This window comes from Hippopotamus amphibius, chromosome 3 (genome assembly GCF_030028045.1).
Source record: "Hippopotamus amphibius kiboko isolate mHipAmp2 chromosome 3, mHipAmp2.hap2, whole genome shotgun sequence".
In the NCBI taxonomy this organism is placed as follows: domain Eukaryota; kingdom Metazoa; phylum Chordata; class Mammalia; order Artiodactyla; family Hippopotamidae; genus Hippopotamus; species Hippopotamus amphibius.
Window position 1 is genome coordinate 17,248,367 of NC_080188.1, and position 19,267 is coordinate 17,267,633.

Consider the following 19,267-nt stretch of genomic DNA (forward strand, 5'->3'; position numbering starts at 1 on the left):
AAACTCATCACGTTGGGGCTCTATGCTTTGGCTCCCGTCTACCCTGCACCCACAGAAGACACAGATCTGCACTGGAGGTCACCAGGGTTTAGTAGAAAATAACCAAAAGCTGGCCTCAGAGGTCGCTTATTTTCTGAGCTTACTGCTTTCACTGTGTCTTGGGCCTCTGTGCATTGCTTAGTTTCATTCAAACTATGTGACACCTTTTTAGTATGTATTTTAAAATATTCATATACCATATTTGGGTTGTTCTAGTGTCATGTTTGTGCAGGTTGCTTTTCCTCAATATTACCAGAAATAAGCCCAGCATTGTTATCTTAAGCCCAGTGAATTCCTTCTGGGAACTTTTAAGAGTATTTGGATTAACTGGTGATATTTTTTAAATTACATTTTAACTATGGTTTTCCCTAAACCTTTGAAAAAAATCTTGAAATTTTAATCATTTTAAGAAATACAGTGTGGGACAAGATCATGATTGTTTTAGCTACTTTACTATAAATCTTTTAGTGTTAAAAATTCTCATAAGTAATAAAAGATGCTTTAATCTTTGATTCCCCAAATTGTTTGATAGAATAGTTGCAACATTTATTGAGTATTTACCACATACCAGGTGGTATTGAAAGACTCCATCTAATCTTCACAACAGCCTCACAAGCTGGGTACCAGTAATTTTGATTCCACATGACAAATGAAAAAATAAAAAATGAGGTCTAGTAATTTGCCTGAGATCACACAGTTGGCAGGTGAGGGAGCTGGGATTCAGACATGGGGAGTTTGGCTCTAGAACCACACTCAGTCCCTCTACTGTCTTTTCTGTTTGATACCAGTTGGTGTACTTAACAAATCAGAGAGTGAGCAAGATTGACCAACATGTGCTTTAAAACTTCATTTACATAATGGCACTGAAAAAATAGTTGCAGAATGTGCTGGGGTTTTGACAGGGGCTGTGTTGGATCTGTAGATCAGTTTGGAGAATCTCAAGCCTGTAATTGGTGAGGATTGCCACGCCAACAATACTGAGTCTTCCCATCCATGAAGATGTTATTTCTCTCCTTTTAGGTCTTTCCCTCAGCAAGGTCTTATAGTTTACAGTGTATGTCTTGCATTGCTTTTGTTAAATTTGTTTTTCAGTATTTTATTATTTTAATGCTATTGTAAATGAGGTTTGTCTATTTCATCTTTGGATTGTTGGTTGTGAGTACAAAGAATTACTGTTGATTTGTATACTCTATCCACAGCCACCTTGTTGAAATCGTTCATTAGTCATTGTATTTTTTCTCTGGATTTTCTACATACAAGACCTTGTCATCTGAGAATAATTTGTTTTTCCTTTTCAGTCTAGATGTCTTTATTTTTAGTTTTTTCTTCACTGCACTGACTACAACCTCCAGTAAAATGTTGAATAGGAGTGATAATATGTTCCTGATCATAGGTGGAAAATATTCAGTCTTAACCCATGAAGCATGGTGCTAATTGTAGGGTTTTGTGTAAGTGCCCTTTATCAGGGCAAAGAAATTGCTTTCTGTTCCCCATGGCTGAGTTGGTTTTTTTGTTTGTTTTGGTTTTGTGTGTGTGTGTGTGTGTGTGTGTGTGTGTTTTTAATCCTGAATGTGTATAATATTTTGGCAAAAGTTTTTCCTGCATCTTTGGAGTGATCATATGGTTATGTCCTCTATTAACGTGGCATATTACATTAATTGATTTTCAGATGTTAAACTAACCTATCATTTTTGTAATATATCCCCTTTGGTGATGGTGTATATGTTGCTGGACTCAGTTTGCTAGTATTAAGAGTTTTTGCCGCAGTGTTCCTGAGGAATATATATTGGTCTGCAGTTTTTGTTTTGTGTTTTTTTTAATTATTTATTTATTGGCTGCATTGGGTCTTCATTGCTGTGCACAGGCTTTCTCTAGTTTCGGCGAGCGGGGGATACTCTTTTTTGTAGTGCACAGGCTTCTCATTGCGGTGGCTTCTCTTTTGTTGTGGAGCACAGGCTCTAGGCACACAGGCTTCAGTAGTTGTGGCACACGGGCTCTAGAGCGCAGCCTCAGTAGTTGTGGCGCATGGGCTTAGTTGCTCCACGGCATGTGGGATCTTCCCAGACCAGGGATCAAACCCGTGTTCCCTGCATTGGCAGGCGGATTCTTAACCACTGCGCCACCAGGGAAGTCCCTGTGTTTTTTCTTTTGATGTTATTGTCTTTTTTGGGGTTTAGGGTAATGTAGATTTAAAGAATGAGTTGAAGTGTTTTTTCTACTTTATTTTCTGAAATTGTAAGGGATTATTTCCTTAAATATTGATATAATATATCACTTAAATACTCTCGGCTGGTGATTTTCTTTGGTAAGATTTTTAATAACTAAGTCAAACTTTTTAGCTTTTTCAGATCTCTTCAGATTTTCTTTTCCTTGAGTCATTTTCAACAATTTTTGTTTTTAGAATTCATTCATCTCACCCAAGTTTTCTAATTTCTTAGAAATAAAGTTATTGTCCATGGTATACCCTGATAATTTTTTTTGACTTCTGTAGCATCAGTATGCTACATGGGGCATTTCATTCCTCATTATGATAATTATATGTGAGGAAGTATCTGCCTTCTGTGAATTCACAAGTCTGATGGAGACAGACTAAAGATAAATAAATTATAGATATTATAATAAAGTAAAATACGTGATGTTATATAGGGGTGAGCAAAGTGCTGTGGGGTGACCAGGCCATGCCTGTGTCTGTCTAGTAAGAATTCACAAACTGTACTGCCTTTGACTGGGACTCAGGAGGGTTGGAGTCTGCCAGGCAGAGGGGATGCAGTAGATAGGAGATTCTCAGCATAGAACGCAGTCTGTGTAAAGACAAGGCTCAGGTTCAAGTAATATCTGAAGACCCTAGAGGGTGTATGATAAAGAGCAGTAGAAGACAGAACTTCGGTCAAAGATACATTTACAGCTGCTGAATATCCTGGCCTTCATCCTCTGGGCCATCAGATGCCAGCCAAGGTCTTTAACGATCAAATTAGTTTTCACTTTTGTTTTGTCTTAGAATTTATCTCCAGCAGCTCTGTGGAGCATCAGACTGCAATAAGGAGAGAGGGTGAGTCCAAAAACAGAAAGTAGACAAAAAAGCATAGCCAGATTCAAAAGATAGTTATGATAAAATGGACAGGATTTGGTGATAGTGAAATAAGGAATGGTGAGAGTGAGTGGTTGGGCAGAGAGGACCTGGAGGGCACGAAGAGGAGGCCGCCTCTGGGAAGCTGCCAAACAACAACCAAAGTCAGATAGGATCCAGATGAATCACTGGCTAAGGGGCCAGGTAAAGAGGGAGAACCCAGGCGAGAGCAAACCTACAGGAACTTGGGAACCCGAGCTGCAATGACAGCTGTTGGGGGATCCTAAATAAGTTTTCTGAGCTGCCAAGAGGGCAATGACTTCATCTAAAGTCCGCACTCTTCAGTCTGGGTGAGGTGGGGACAGTAAGAACTTCTAACCCAAGGTGGTCGTTTTGGCACTCTTACTTTTAATAAAAATTTGGAATTAATCTAAACCCTGCTTGAAGTAGGATAATCATATTGACTCATAATTCTCTGCCAACTAATGTTCTTCCCGCAGGTAACTCTGATACTGCAGAGATCGTCATTAATTCTTAAATCATAGAGGAATTACTGAGAAAGCAACTCTTTAAAAACCTCTTTAGTACTGCAAAAGTGTTAATGCATCTTTTCGAAGCATTAAGGAACTGGGCAGATACAAATGGATGCAGTGACTGTGGAGAATAAATGACATACATTGTCTTGATCTGCACTTCTATAAGAGGTCCCTTTTTATGTGTGACATCCTGTAACTTAATTTTTCCTGTCCATGACATTCTAGTGTTTTCTAATTGCCAACCATCCCGATGTGCCGTCAGTATGAATCAGGTTTTTTGCATAATTAAGGCAGCTTATCTGTCAGCCAGCATAATTAATCCATTCTATTTTAATTACTTTTCCATTTCCAGAGCCAATCATCCTATATTAATACAAATATAGGAAAAACTGAGTCACTTTTGTAATATAAGTAATAACACAAAATGCCTGTCATACACTTCCCTCACATTTTTAGAAACGTTTAACCTAATTTGTTAAAATATTTGTATTTTGCCAGAAACACAGAAACCAGGAAAGACATCAGTATTTCAGTTCATTCGCTTACTTCGTGAAGCCAACTTCCTAAACCTGATCATGTATTTCCCAGAATTTCACAGTCTTGATGCTGTATCCAGCCAATGGCACATTGTCATGTAAGAAGGCTTTCTGTTTCTGGAGGTAATTGCAGAGAAGCATTGCCTGTCAGCTCATTTTTATCACTGGTGCCTGTGTGGGTCTTTTCATTTACTCCTTCCTTCATTGAGTGTGACTCTAGTCACTGGGGACGCAGCAGTGAAAGAGAGAGAAGAAGGTTCTGAGTCCCACCGAGCTCATGTGGCCGTAAGGGAGACACACAGTAAACATAGCTATCCCCAGGAGCAGTGAGTACCAAGCAAAGCGTTTGAAGAAGGTGGGGTGATAGAGAGGCGTTCTGTAGCCGGAGGGCTCAGAGGAGGCCTCTCTGAGGAGGTGACGTTAAAGCTGACACGTGAATGACAGGAGATGCCGTGAGATGATCATGGGACAAAGCATTTCAGGAGGAAGTCGCGGCTAGCGCAAAGGTCACCAGTGAGAACGTGATCCAGGAACCAGATGAACACCGGCGCTGCCGGAGTGACATGAACAGGGTGAGTGGCAAGAAGTGAGCTTAGAGAGGGAGAGAACATTCAAGGTGAGGAATGGGGATTTCATTCCAAGTTCCATGAAATGCTGCTGGAGGGTTTTAAGCAAGAGAGTGATGTGATCGGGTTTATGTTTTTACAAGATCAGTCTGGCAGCTCTGTGGAGGATGGATTGCACGTATGGAAACAGTGAGAGAGGGTCCAGATGAGAGATGAGTTTGGCTTGTACCAGAGGTGCAGAGAAGTAGATTCATTCAGGATTTGTTTAGAGATAGATGGAGCAAGAGAACTTATTGATGGGTTGACTGTTGAAGGACATATTATAGAAAAGGAAAAATCTGTCATGGATAACTCAGATTTTTTTGTTGCTGTTTCGTAACTATTAAGACTTCAGTTGTTGTATAACAAAGGGAGTCCAACTCGAGGATGGAAGATGCCTTAGAGGACTGGGGCAGGGAGGGTGGGGGGGACTTGAGGGAGGGAGTCAAGGAAGGGAGGGAATACGGGGATATGTGTATAAAAACAGATGATTGAACCTGGTGTACCCCCCAAAAAAATAAAAAATAAAAAATAAATTAAAAAAAAAAGACTTCAGCATCCCTTAACCATTCTGGGAAGTTACTACATTTGTCATTTTCGAAGATTGATTCTTTGCACAGTTGCATGTTTTTAATGGTTAGAGCAAACTATGGCATTCGGCTTTCTAAATTCAAGTCCAAGTTCTCCAACTTAGTGGTCATGTGACCTCAGGCGTGTCTCTTAACCCCTTTATATTTGCCTCCTCTGATTTTAAAAATGGACTAATAGTCTTACCTATTTTAAAGGGTTGTTGACAGAAGTGACTAAGAAAATACACATAGAAATACTTAGCACACTACTAGTCTACAGTAAGCACTTTGTAAATGTTAGTAATTAGATATTGTATTTCTGCCTAAGTTTCCTTACTAAGACACATTCAGTTCTCAGTACCCAGTAATAAGTTACAGTAACATTTTTAAGAAGCACATTTCTGCTCCTCATTTCATAATTTTTTATGTATTATTTGAATACTGGTTTTTTTTTTAAGAATATCTTACCAATAATCCTTTTTTAATATATTCCCAAATTCCACATCTGGTAGTACTTCATTTTTAAAATGATTTTTTGTTATTTGGGTTTTAAAACTCTGTAGCCTTTTAGAGAGATTGAATGTTATCAGCTTTACTTCAGAGTTGGTTTGTTCAGCCCTTAAAATGGGTTGAGGGAGGATGGGCATCTGATTCCAAGATTATATAAATCATGTGAAAGCTTAATCTTCTGCCTCCACTGGTGCGGTAACAGCACAGGGGCACTGCTCAGGTGTACCCTCCTCAGCGTGGTCCTCCTTTGCCTTTGGACTTAGGTCCATGTTAGATCTATGGCGGGAAAAGACCCTTTCTGTTTGGATCACAGGGTAATCTCGAAGACCTTGTATTGAATCTTTGGTTCCCATGTAAACACTGGTTCCTGTCGCTCTGTCAAGCTGCTCCTGCATCTCAGACTCTCAAGATTAGTTGTTTGCCTCTCACAACAGGCTTGAGAACGGTAGGAAAGGAGAGTAGGTCAACACGGCATATGGTTGAGTTTGCGTGGACAGATGTGCTTGAGAATAACAAGGACAGTCTTTTAAATTGGTTCCCTAGTTATAAAGGTGGTATGCAGATGTTTCATGGTTACAGCTGGGATTGAGGTACACTTAGCAAATGGTCTTTTTCATGGGATGACACATTAACCTAATTTTTAAAAGCTCTGGTTCTCATCTCTCTCTGAAGTTAGTTGGGCGAGGACCAGCCTGTCTTTGCTGTCAGCATCTTACAGCGTCATGATTAATGTGGAGCACTGTCCAGCACAGGTGGCTCCAGAGTCCCTTTCTGTGCAGAACATTCAACCTTGAATACTCACATATTTTGTGGTTCTCCTGGTTTCAGGTTCTCTGTTTCTTCGTGTATTTTTAAACGACTTGGATAACTTTCAAATATTTTATTTCCAAGCTTGTACACACTGTGGCACATGTAAAACGATCCCCTCTCTGATATCCCGGGTCCCTAAGCCCAGGGTGAGAGATGTTACTGTTGAATTGCTGGCCGGTTGAATCTAGCGTGTGTGGGATCTGCTGGTTTTGGATGCTGACTCCTACAGTTTCTCCCTCCTAACTGTTGTGCTGATCGCACAGATGCTGCATTGAATCTTGTAAAAGCAGCATTATTTCTCAATGCTTTAGGAAATGATAGAGTCTGGATGTTTTTGGAAAGCAGTAACTAATCAGTGTGTGTGTGTTTTGAAACATTCACAGTCAATGGAGCTACACCTGATAGCCCTACAATTTTTCCTTCTACCTCTTGGAAAGACAGTGTGGTTGTGGCTGTTTAGACCCTCCATGTGAGGGTCTACATGGGCATAAAGAATCAGCTGTGAATCCCCAGCTCTGCCATCACCCACAGAACTTACCGGGGGCTCCCATTCGTCCTGCGTGCCTGGTAGAGGGATCTCAGCTGCCGCTGCTCTGTTAAGAGCACATCTCCTCCGTGGTAGCCTAAATGGGAGGGGAAGGCCAAAAGGGAGGGGATATCAGGATGTGTATGGCTGATTCATTTGTTGCGCAGTGGAGGCTAACACAACATCGTAAAGCAACCATACTCCAATAAAAATTAAAAAAAAAAAAAAAAAAGCAAGTCTCCTCCACCAGGCAAATATCCCATCTCACAGTGCTGCACCCCAGCTTGATTTATTAATGTTAATGTTTATTTGTAAGCCTTTTTTTTTTCCAGAAATATGTACATATGTGGACGTAACTCACTTTCTGTGTGTTTGCTCTTCTACCACAGACACGGGAGCAGAAAGACAGGCACTAAGAGAAAATGTGTATCCCAAATTGAGAGAATTCTGCAGAGAAAACTATGGATTAGAATTTCAGGTAACGCTGATATTAATTTCATATTTAATTATGTCAGCCAAATAACTAATGTTTGTTTCTTCTCACAATTTGGGTGTTATGAAAGATAAGTTTTAAGCCCCCCAAAATTTCATTTCTTTAAATGTGAGTGAAAAGAAACACTGGAAAATGGAAATGAAATATTTCGTCATTTTTGATATTTTGGACTTCGGTGCACTGCTTCTTGGACCCTACCTGCTATAGGTTCATCTTTTTCTTCGAACCATGTTTATTTGGTTTTTTTTTTTTTTTTTTTTTTGCTAACTTATACTAAGATCAAAAAGGGGAAGGTTACTGAGCACCTGCCTTTAAGCTGGCATCTCTAGAAATGTTTTACATCAAAAAATTGGGACCTAGAGTCTGCATACAGAGTGAAGTAAGTCAGAAAGAGAAAGACAAATATTGTATGCTAACTCATATATATGGAATCTAAAAATGGTACTGATGAACTCAGTGACAAGACAAGAACAAGGACACAGATACAGAGAATGGACTGGAGACCTCGAGGTTTGGGGGGGCGGGGGATGAAGGGGAAGCTGAGATGAAGTGAGAGAGTAGCATAGACATATATATACTACCAACTGTAAAACAGATAGCCAGTGGGAAGCTGCTGTATATAACAAAGGGAGTTCAGCTCGAGGATGGATGATGCCTTAGAGGACTGGGATGGGGAGGGTGGCGGGGGGAGTCGAGGGAGGGAGGGAATATGGGAAAATGTGTATAAATACAGATGATTGAACTTGGTGTACCTCAAAAAAAAAAAAAATGGGACCAACCCTCTCATGAGTATTTCTTTTTAGCAGCTTGGCCAGTCCTTGCCATCTATCCTACCTTTTAGTTTTTGTTTGCATTGAAGAATGTCCTTTTCCCAAGCATTTTGGGAATTTACCATTTACAAAAAACAAAAGAAACCATCAGCCTTTCAAGAGACATTAATTGTGCATGTCATTGCTAAAATTCATAAACATCCTGGCATTTGTAGACAGTGTTGATTTGGCCACCTAACAGAAAAGTACTAGAAGACGTTGGGCATATCTTAGACATCCAAAAAAATTTTTTACGTAAATGGCTCCTGCAACAGATAGCGTTATTTGGTCCTAATTTGTCATCCTCATTTGCAATGGACACCGTAACTCTCCAGTGCTATCCTAACTACATGTTTTACATGTAAGGACTATGGACTAGAGGTTTGTGGTGTAAGAGTACAAAATGGAAGGAATTTCCATTCTGTTGTTAATGGAAGAAAACGTCACCCTTTGTTTCCAATCCTGAATACAGTTGACCCTTGAATAATGAGGGGGTTGGGGTGCTGACCCTCTTCGTAGTTGAAAACCCACGTATAACTTTAGTCAGCCCTCTGTATCTGTGGTCCCTCCACATCCACGGATTCAACCAACCATGGATCATTTCATACAGAAGTATTTACTACTGAAAAAATCCACACATGAGTGGACCCACACAGTTCAAACCCGTGTTATTCAAGGATCAGCTGTAAATATTTTGTCTTGGTATACTCCGTAGAGCCTTCTAATATGATGTATGGAATAGTAGTTTCAAAATGGCTTTAATCTCAATGCATAGTGTCTGTCAGCAGCAAGCCATTATCATACACACATGGAATAGTTACTCATACGTCACTATTTAATTGAAAAATTATGAACTGAATTCCTCGTTGTAAAGTCAGCACTACCTTCTCCGAGGAATCTCGTTCTACTGATGACAAAGCCTCAACTGTTAAAGATATGTCAGGATTCCCAAAGACTTAGACATTCCTGGGAGACTCAGTGACTGTAAAGAAATGTGTCCAAGCATATTAATCCCATCTCTGAGTTAATCTGGGTTTGCATCCCTTTTGTCAGTAGAAGAAGGCTGAGCTACAGAGCAGCCTCCGTAAAACATGGAATTGATTAGAATTAGCTGAGGGGAGAAAAAGAAAAACATATTTTCTAAATTTTAAGTAGGTACAGGAGAAGATAGATGAAGCCCAAGGAAAAGTGTAGAAGGCAAGGTCCATAGAAGAAACTGATGGTAAAGATCATGCAGGCAGGTGTATTAAAATAGTCAACGAGCTGCTGGACAGCAGGGGGAACAGCACTGGGTAGAGCATGACATGGAATTGAGCCCCAGCTCTTGACTGCACGTGACTTAACCCACCCACTGATCCTTTAGTGTCTAAAATGGAGGTGGTCAGACTTCTCTGGCAGTCCAGTGGTTAAGACTCCAGTCTCCCAATGCAAGGGGCATAGGTTCTATCCCTGGCTGGGGAACTAAGATTCCACATGCTGTGCAGCCTTGAAAAAAGAAAGAAAAAAGTTTAATAAAATAAAATGGGGGTGGTGACAGCTTACACAGCTGAGGTTGCATTTAGAATAAAATATGCAAGGTTGCATTTGCTCCCCACCTTCCAAGGTAGGTTGATTATAGATCTCCCTGAGGCTGTGTTTACTAAAGAGATGGTTCTCTTTTCTCAGCTGCAGCAAAATGTGCCAGAAGCTTCATGGAAAAACCAGTTTACCCACACAGTGTTCTGGGTTCCATCTTTGTACATTGGACTCAGGCGAAATGCATTTCCTAGAGTTACTCAAACATACCAGTCTATTTCATGCTTTCTTGCCTTTGCTGTTCTTACCACCTACAATACTTTTCCGTCTGGTTCTTCCCCTGCTTCACCTCCTAAGTCCTGCTCATTCCCAAGACTCTTGCTATCTGATCTTAAGTCACGCCTCTCTTCTCCTTGCCCACCTTTCTGCAGCTGCGTGTCCTCCGTTTGGTTCCTTGAACACGTCAAGCCTATTCCATTTAAGGATTTTGCCCTGGCTGTTCATTTGCATAGCATGTGTCAGTGCTGGATATTTTTCTTGTTTACACATGTATTGGCTTGTTTCTTGTCTTTCTCCCAACACTATAAGTTCCACAAGAACAGGGACTTGTCTGCCTTTATGACAGATCCACACCTGACCCTAGAATAGTGCCTGGTACATACTAAAACTCCAAAAGAATGTGTTGAATGAATGAAGTCTCAGCCCAAACATTATTTGCTTAAAGCATTGTTCTCTGATCCCCCCATTCCTCCCAGGTTATGCCACATACCCTGCCCCCCTAAAGTCCTGTGCATAACTCCCAGTCCTCCTTCCAGTTCATTCAAGAAGTGTTTGTTGACCATTGACAATGTGCCAGTCAACTTTCCAAGTGCTGGGAGCATAGGGAAAAAACCATCAGACCCTCTTCTTGTGGAGCTTCTAATATTGTTGAGAGAGAGACAATAAATGGTACATTGCAGTAGTAATAGATGGCATTTTACTGAGTAAATGCTTTTAAAAAACGTAAAACATGAAAAAGGGAGGTAGGGAATGCCAGGTAGTCAGAGAAGGACTCAGTAATAAGACAGCATTTGAGCAGAGATCTGCAGAAAGTAATGGAGTAAATCATGCAGATGTTCTGGGAGGAGAATTCCAGGCACAGGCAACCAGGGAAAGGGTCTGGGGTGGGAATGTGTTTAGAATATTCTAGGCACAGTAAAGAAGCCAAGTGGGAGCGGAGTAGAATGGAGTAATGAGTAAGAGAAGTAGGAGATGACATCAAAGGCAGATCACCCCTTATGGACTAAGATTAAGGACTAAGAATGTTACTGAGTAAGAAGGGAAAGAGTGACATGATATAATTTATGTTTAAGACGTTCACGCAAGCTTTGTGAGGGGATGCGTGGGGGTGGGGAGAGACGGCAGAAGCAGAAAGGTAGTGCAGGTGGGAAGTGATCCTGGTGCAAGCTGGAAGGAGCGGCGAAGGTGAGAAGACATCTGGCTAGGTACATTTTTCATCACCTGTCTATAGAGTCTAAAAGTTCTCAGGGCTGGAATCGTGTCTTATTCAGCTCATCCCAATGATTAGTCAAGTACTTGGCACATAGTAGGCCATTTAGTTAAATCTTTATTGGACTAAGTTGATAGACTGCAGAGTTACACGTTAAGCAAGGCTATATATGTTTATCTCTATGCCTGTTTGGCAGACTGTTTTCTAATATTTCCTTTATCTTTTCATTTTAAACTAAGAATTTTAATGAAAATGCAGCAGCCTCTCTGATTATGTGAACTTCAACTAATTCCATGTGTGATATACATGATGGATTGCTCAGAGATGGGAACATTAAATGGAAAGAATGTCAAGCCTACTCTGAGCAGAAAACACACATGGCTCAGAGAAAGACAAGGTATTTAAGACGTGTGATTTGCCGGTGTTCCGTAAGTGCCCTTGGCTACAGAGAAGAGGACTGAAAGGAAGAACAGGGGAATAAGCTGGGAAAAATAAAGACAGGTTAGGGTAAAAGCGGGTGGTGCAGGACCCAATAAGTAAAGGGCTTGTAATTATCTGCACAGGGGCCATCCATCCTGCTTTCAGATGTTTCCTCTCCATTTTCACTGCTGAGTCCCTGATCTAACCTTAATTGCTTGAAAAAATTAGGAAAACAAAGAGGATCTGAACTGATCTTGTTCTCTGCTTACCTGCAGTAGGTTGCAAGTCCTGGAGAAAGAGACTAGTCCTCACTTATTTTTAATTCCCCAGGCCCTGGAAGAGTGCTTGACATTTACTGGGTTTAGTAAAAGTGTAGCAAGCAGAACTGCCTACCCCATCACCCTACTTCAGTTTTTCTGTACATCACAAGAGTAACCTTACCTAAATGCCAGGTTGTCATCTCCTTTGCTTAAAACCTTATAATGGGTCCCTGCTTCCTACGGGGTCCATCTTTAATATGATCCCAGCTGTCTCCCCAGCTCCACCTGCCATGCTTCCCAAAATAAACACTCCAGGCCAGTGAGGCCATCCTCGGCCTGTCCTTGGAGCACATCTTGCTGATCACTCATCCCTGACTTGAAAATTTCATTTGCTCTGTCTAAATATTGCAGTCCTCCCCTCTTACCAGAAATACCCTTTCTCCTCTACCGCCTGCCCTTTAAAATCCAACTCAAGATCTTGCTTTCTAAGAAGTCTTTTCTGATTCCCAAATATTCCCCCTCTACTCCCTGGACACTTATAATCTGCCCCACCCCACCCCCGCGGGTACCCTGAGCAGGAGTAAGGCTGCTTAGGGCGGGGCCTCTGACAGGGTACTTGATCTGGGTGCTTCGCTGCTGCTCCGTTTTGAAAGCAATTTCATTTCAGCCCAGCCACTCAACGTAGTATCATTCCTTAAGAATACCTTCCGGAAGCAAACATTGTTAGTGAGCATCTAGTGTTTCTCTCACATCATCTTAGTCACCAAAGTTCACAACCCTGTTCCTTTTTCTTCACCCTTAACATCCACTAAATGCCGAAGACCTGTGGATTCTACCTCCTAAATATTTATCCCATCTACCCCGTTTGTTCAGGTCTATATGGCTATCATCTTGACTACTGCAGTAGCTCTGCTGGCCTGTTTACCTTCATGTCCTCCTTCTTCTCCCCAACATCAGCCTCTCCACCCACCTGGAGCACCTGGTCCACCCTCCATCATATTGCTGCGGTGGTATTTCTGAAATACAGATCTGACTTTTCATCCCCAAGATACATTCTGCACGTCTCAGCCTGGCACGCAAGGTTCTCCTTTCCACCCCCGTCTACCACTGAGGGCTTGTCTGTCCCCTCCCCCACAAGCAGCTTGTTTTGGCCTTTCTAACCTATATTCAGCAAACAGGTTCTTTTTTTTTTTCCCTCTGAGTCTTCAGACCCACTGTGCCCTCTGTGTGGGGTGCCCTTAAATTGCCCCCCATGTCGGTGATTAGAAAATTTTCTAGTCATCCTTTAAGAAACAGTGAATTTCCTTCTTTAAGATTCCATAGTGCTTTGTTCCTGATCTTTAATAGCATCTGTCATATTGTTTTAATTACTTTTAAAATGCCATTCCCCCACTAACCAGAAGCTCATCAACGTCAGAAGTCATATTTATTTATATCTTTTTATCACCAGTTTTTTTAAGAGTACCTGGTTCATATTATCTACATAATAACTGTTGGTTAAAGTGAATTTTTTGATGAAATGAGTAAGACCCACAAGCTGAGACCAGTGCTAGGCAAAAAAAAAAGTATAATGGGAGTCACAGATGCAAGCTACAAATGCAATTAAATTTTCTAACTACGTTTTAAAAAGTAAAAGGAAACAGAAAAAAATATTTAAGAGCATTTTATTTAAGCCTTTTTATATCTAACATTTCAACAGGTAATCAACATAAACATTATTGAGTTGTTTTACAGTCTTTTTTTCATACTAAGTTTTCAAAGTCCAGTGTATATTTTACACTCACAACACATCCCAGTTCAGACTGGCCACACTTCAGGTGCTCAACAATCAAATGCTTCCGTGCTGAACTGTGACGTTCTAGGTGGGAGTGCTCAGGTTGAGGCCATTCCAACAGGGATGAGAGCCTGACTGCCCAATGACAGGTGTCCTGCTGCAAGTGATAGAGAGACTTAATTAGAGGGGCTTCAGTGGGGATGGAAATTCATTTGTACGTGTGGAAAAAGAAAAACAAATCCAGTTAGTGATTAAGAAAATAATTTTTCACTAGTCGATAGTAACTTTTCCTTTTACTTGATCACTTTGGACATTGCATTAGTAGGGTGTGTCAACTAAAATAAACAAACAGACAACACAGTGTGAAAGCTGTGAGTCAAGTGTTTTGGTGTCGTACTGAGGACGACAGCCCGGGAGACAGACCCTCGGAGAGCTCTGAGACGCTGGTCCGAGAGGTAAGGGGGAGGCCAGCACACACGGGACTCTGGCAGAGGGGGCGCGTGCAGCAGAGCACACGTCTCGGTGGCAGGCTGCGGCTAGTCAGGAGGGACACTGTGTTAGCTAACGGTGTCGGCGCTTTTCCGAGGGTGGGAAGAAGCCAGAACCCAGGGTCAGAAAAATTCTCTCCTGCAGATAACCACCTGAAGGCCCGTTCCTCCAGGTTTCCCAGAGCAGAGAGGGCCTCATTCCTGATCGCGGCCCTGAGCTCCCTTGAGGGCGTGTTGAAGGTCAGCGGCGGCAGTGACGGGGGACTTGCCTCTCGTAGCGCCGGAGGGTGAGCGGCATCCTTTAGCCGACAGGTACATGACATGAAACAGTTAACGCAGCTTTCGGAAGTGCTCTGGAATCGAGGCTGAGTAACTGTGTGAGGCGGTGGGCTAAAACGTATGGTCAAGCAGTTCATGCGCCTGATGTCTTAAGACGTAAACGTGCCTTGAAATAAAGAGAGGAAGGTGATGGAAACCTTATTTCCCGATATCAGATGAACAGCCCTTGTCTTGATGGGTGCCTTTTGTTGCCTTTTGCAACTGTGCTAAATGTAGGTTTTTTAAAGTGCCCCCATAAGCCCTTGCAATTAAGTATAACAAGTTGGTCTCAAAGCAGGAACTCCTGTGCTGGCCCAGACCTTTTCCTTCTCTCCGGCAAGCAAGTGTCGAGTCCCTAGGTGTGTAGACAAGTGTGAGTGAAAGCTGCAGCTCCAGCAGCAGGAAGATCTTGCCAGACCTGCTCTCTGCCTCACGGTGACATCATGGTGCCTCCTGAAGGCACCAGAGAGGAAGATGCTCATCCTTGGTGAACATGCCTCCTGAGGCCCCTCTGGTCTAGAATTTTTCTTCTTTGCTTGAGGTTCCATCTCTGCATGTTTCCTTTGGCAGCACAGGTCCAGACCTGTCCACCTGGTTTTTTTCGGGGACCCCTAGACCCCCAAGTAGATGTCATCTTCTGAAGCTGGTGCCTGTGTGTGGATGAGCCCCAGGTCAGCATCTCTGGCCCTGTCCAGGGTTACATGAACATAGTTGTTTTTTGAATGTTAAAATATCTGAAATGGAACCCATCCTTCTCCGTTTTCCCAATTTCTCAATTGCTACTATTCCCCAGTCTTCCAGACTGTAAAATTGTGGCTCATAGTCCATTCTTCACCCTTTACAACCTAGATCCAAACTGTACTGTTCCCCGTTGATTCATCTGCCACAGTGTTTCCTGGAAGTTCGCCTGGCCTTCCAGTTTCACAAGGCTCCGTCTTTACTCAGGCTTCTGTTTCTTGATAGCTGAATGACTATGGCAACGTTTTCTTCATCTTTCCTTGCCCTGGGAGTTTTTGTGTTCTGGTCCAGCCTGTACATAGCACAGCAGCTGCTCAAATAATCTCTAAACCGTAAATCTTTACCAGATTTCATTCATTCTAAGATGCATGGGGTTTGGTTTTTTTTTGTTTTTGTTTTTTGTTTTACATTTTTACATCTCAGAAATCAGGATTCATCTTAAAAACAAATGGTGTGTCATGGTGTAATTGGCAGTGTATTTCTTTTTTAGTGGAATGTACAATATTAGAGCAGCCTACTACTGACGATATTTTAGATTCAATAAAATGCAGCACATTATGTAATTTATGGGGAACAATGGAAACAGTGTTAAGTTTTTCTGTTAGAAAGACTAGGATTCAAATTCTGGGTCTGCAAATTTACCAGTCTTGTGACTCTGGGCAAATTGCTTGATTTCCTTGACCCACAGCTGAAGTGTAAGATGTGTGGGATAGTATTTATCTTCCAGCATTGTTACAAGAATTCAGTGAGATAACATAACATGCCTGGTGCGTGGAAGGCACACCAATGTTCATTTCTTTCTTTCACCTTTAAGTCTTCCTCCTAATCAAGAACCTAGTGTCATAAAATTATTCATATGCATTTTTCTTTTGCCTTTTTGAGTATGGTAAAAGACTTTGGATCAAGGAATCTATCTGTTTGAGGGGTGCTTCGTGTCTGGTGCAGAAGGAATGTGAATGGAAAGAATATTCAGGAAATATTGTCATGCACACAAGAAAGGATTATGCAGACAAAAACCTTGGAGCTTGTGAGATTTCTCTAAATTCCTTAAATCACTTCTTTAGCATATCAGCCAGCACTTAGGACTCTGACCCTGGAGATCTAATATGTAGAGAGAGGGACTAGCTCATCAATAAGACAGAGCCAGGACCTACCAACGTGGTCTCTAGGAAAAGGGTGGAAGGAGACAGAGAGGGGCAGAGTTCAGTAGGCTTGCTTCCCCATCCCCTTTATCCAAGTTCTGCTTCAGAAAAGGGGAGGTGGGTTAGATAAGTGAAAACAGGTGGGTGCATGGATAACACTGAGGGCAGCTTGCCTCTGCTCTCTACTTAGGACTCTGGAAAGAGATGGCCTTACAACAGTAACCCCCTCCCTTACCTCTGCCAACAGACCTGAGTGTGGCCACATCGTGGCCATGGCAGCAAGAGACCATGAGGTCTCACTTTCCAAGCTGCCCTCAATTACTGTGTGTCACATATGCCGAGTTAAGAGCCACTGTTAGTCTCCACGACAGGGAGAGGTGACCACACAGAAGGCCTAGGGTGGAAAAACTGGGTGGAGTGTGGGCCCAAGGCCTGGGACTTCTCATCCCCAGCGGGGGAGAGTGGCCCTAGTTGGCTGCAGAGCAACACTGGGCTCTGACCGAGCTGAGAGAGAAAGGCCAATCCTTGGGTTAAAACTGTGCCAAGCCCAGCCATGCTACCAGCAACCAGGTGGGCAGTGGGCATCACCTGGGAGACTGTGCCCTAGCAATCCATTTCCCCTTCAACATATGGGGCCACCCAGATATTATCTTAGGAAGAGAAAGAGGGGATAGGGAAGCTGCAGCTTTTGCAAGAGTTGGCATCTTGACTCAGCAGAGAATAAGCGCTTAATAAAGAGTCCTTGGAAACATCAGTTCAGACTAAGGTTTAAACTGGTTAGAACTGGAGGCTTATTCTATCCTTGATAACAAGAGGATAGAGACTTAGGCAGGAGACCCAAACCAGCTTTAGACAAAGAAGCTACATTCTCTATGTACATCCAAGTTGTAGGTCTAGTGAAATGATGTGTCTTATATTAGCTTGACCTTGCTAATTAGTACTGAACCAAACAACCTCTTAGCCTGATGCTGAAGGTCCGTCATCAGTTCTGTCCCCCTGCTTTTCCTCTACCGCGTTTTCTCCCACCACCATCCTCCTGTTCTGTTGAGCCCAGTCTCCTTTTCTGGATTCATTTTTTCTTCCCCACTGTCTGCCTGCTCAGAAATCTCAAAATGCGTTTTGCCTCCTAAGTTGCCAAAATACATCACTGGCTTTATAATTGACAGGATATGTTATCATGCCCTTGGTCTTTTCTCCACATTGTCAACTAATCACTCCTTTTCCATTTTCTATCAATCAATTGTGTGCTTCTTTCTAAAGTGAAACGCATCTCCCCTCATTGAATCACACATCATTTCACTCAGACCAGCACTTCAATTTGTCTAGCTCACTTCACATTTCGGTTCTGTCCATCAAAGCCTGGACAGGTCTTAGCAAGTTGCTATTCTGTAAAAGTCTAGTAAGCGTGTTACATCACCCTGCTCCCATCCATGAGCCAGTTTATAAAAAGGGGGAGGAAAATTAATAGAGAAGATAAGAGGGAAGGAAAGCATTATGTCATCATTGACCTTCCTTGCGCCAGCTGAGCTGTAAATATTGGCTCAGCATTTCTGCAGCACGGAATGGCTCTTCTTAGGATTTCTCGGGCCTGACCTCCCAAGGCAGTATTTTTGTTCCTCTTTTACTTCGTGCACATAGGCAGTCTTGTATAGAGCAGTAACATCATGGGAAACTCAAGAATTTACTGGAAGAGCTATACTTTGTTGAACATTTAATTCTGCTAAATTGTGGCCATCGATAACACCAACTCTGAAAATCACCCAAGAGGATTAGTCCTTCAATAAACAGAATATGAGATCCCCATTTGCAGGTGACATTTAAGTATTCAGGTTGGGTCCAATCACCACAATGTCTTTCTCCGATTCGGAACACAGGGTAGCTATTTGTTTCCATCCTCATTTTCTATTTCTTATAGGAAGGAGAGAAGACCTTATAGCAAGTCTTTGCAGTTAAAGAACACTCATTTAAGAGGTCTGCTTTGTCAATAATTAGTTATAAACCGCTGAAAAAGTAACTTAGACCCATTTTTCTTATCTGTAAAGCAGAGTGTTTCTTCAGCCTAATCTTGTTTCCTTTCAGCTCCCAAAATTATGATGCTGTGACCTTATCTCTACAGGGGAGGCCATGTCACATTTCTGTCTTTGCAGTGCTGTTCTATCTAGAAGTGCCTCTTACCCTCTCTGAAGAACAGTCTCCTATGCATGTATCCTTCAGATCCAGACTCCTGTCTTACTTCTTCACTGATGTCTACCCCAGATCCCCAGGGCATGTTAAGGTGCTTGGTCCCATAGGCTTCATTTATTCACAGACATATATTGAGCTTCTGCTTTGCATAGGCTGTGTTCTGGGTGCAGTGGATACCTCAGTGTTGAAAACGAACAAAAACCCTGCCCTCACGGAGTTTACAGTCTCACAGAGAATAGAGTCATCAACAGCAGTGACCAGGGTGGTGCTTGCCTCAGAGGAAATACAGGGAGCTCTGGGCTTGCATGTGGTGGGGTGCGGAGTGGCTCTTCGAAACTAGAGGCATCAGGAAGGCCTGCCGAAGAGCTGATGTCTACACTGAATGTTGAACAATGGGTAGATGGAGATAGCCAGGTTAAACAGAAGAATGTTTCAGGCA

General features: G+C 42.2%; 1 protein-coding gene across 1 annotated transcript in view; it reads left to right on the forward strand.

Moving 5' to 3' along the window:
• LOC130849456 (NACHT and WD repeat domain-containing protein 2-like) overlaps positions 1-19,267 on the forward strand; it is a 101,465-nt gene that overhangs the window by 68,209 nt on the left and 13,989 nt on the right. Inside the window, exon 2 of the mRNA XM_057728349.1 lies at positions 7,588-7,676. Within this exon, the coding sequence (XP_057584332.1) occupies positions 7,588-7,676 (89 nt within the window). The remainder of the gene's footprint in view (positions 1-7,587; positions 7,677-19,267) is intronic.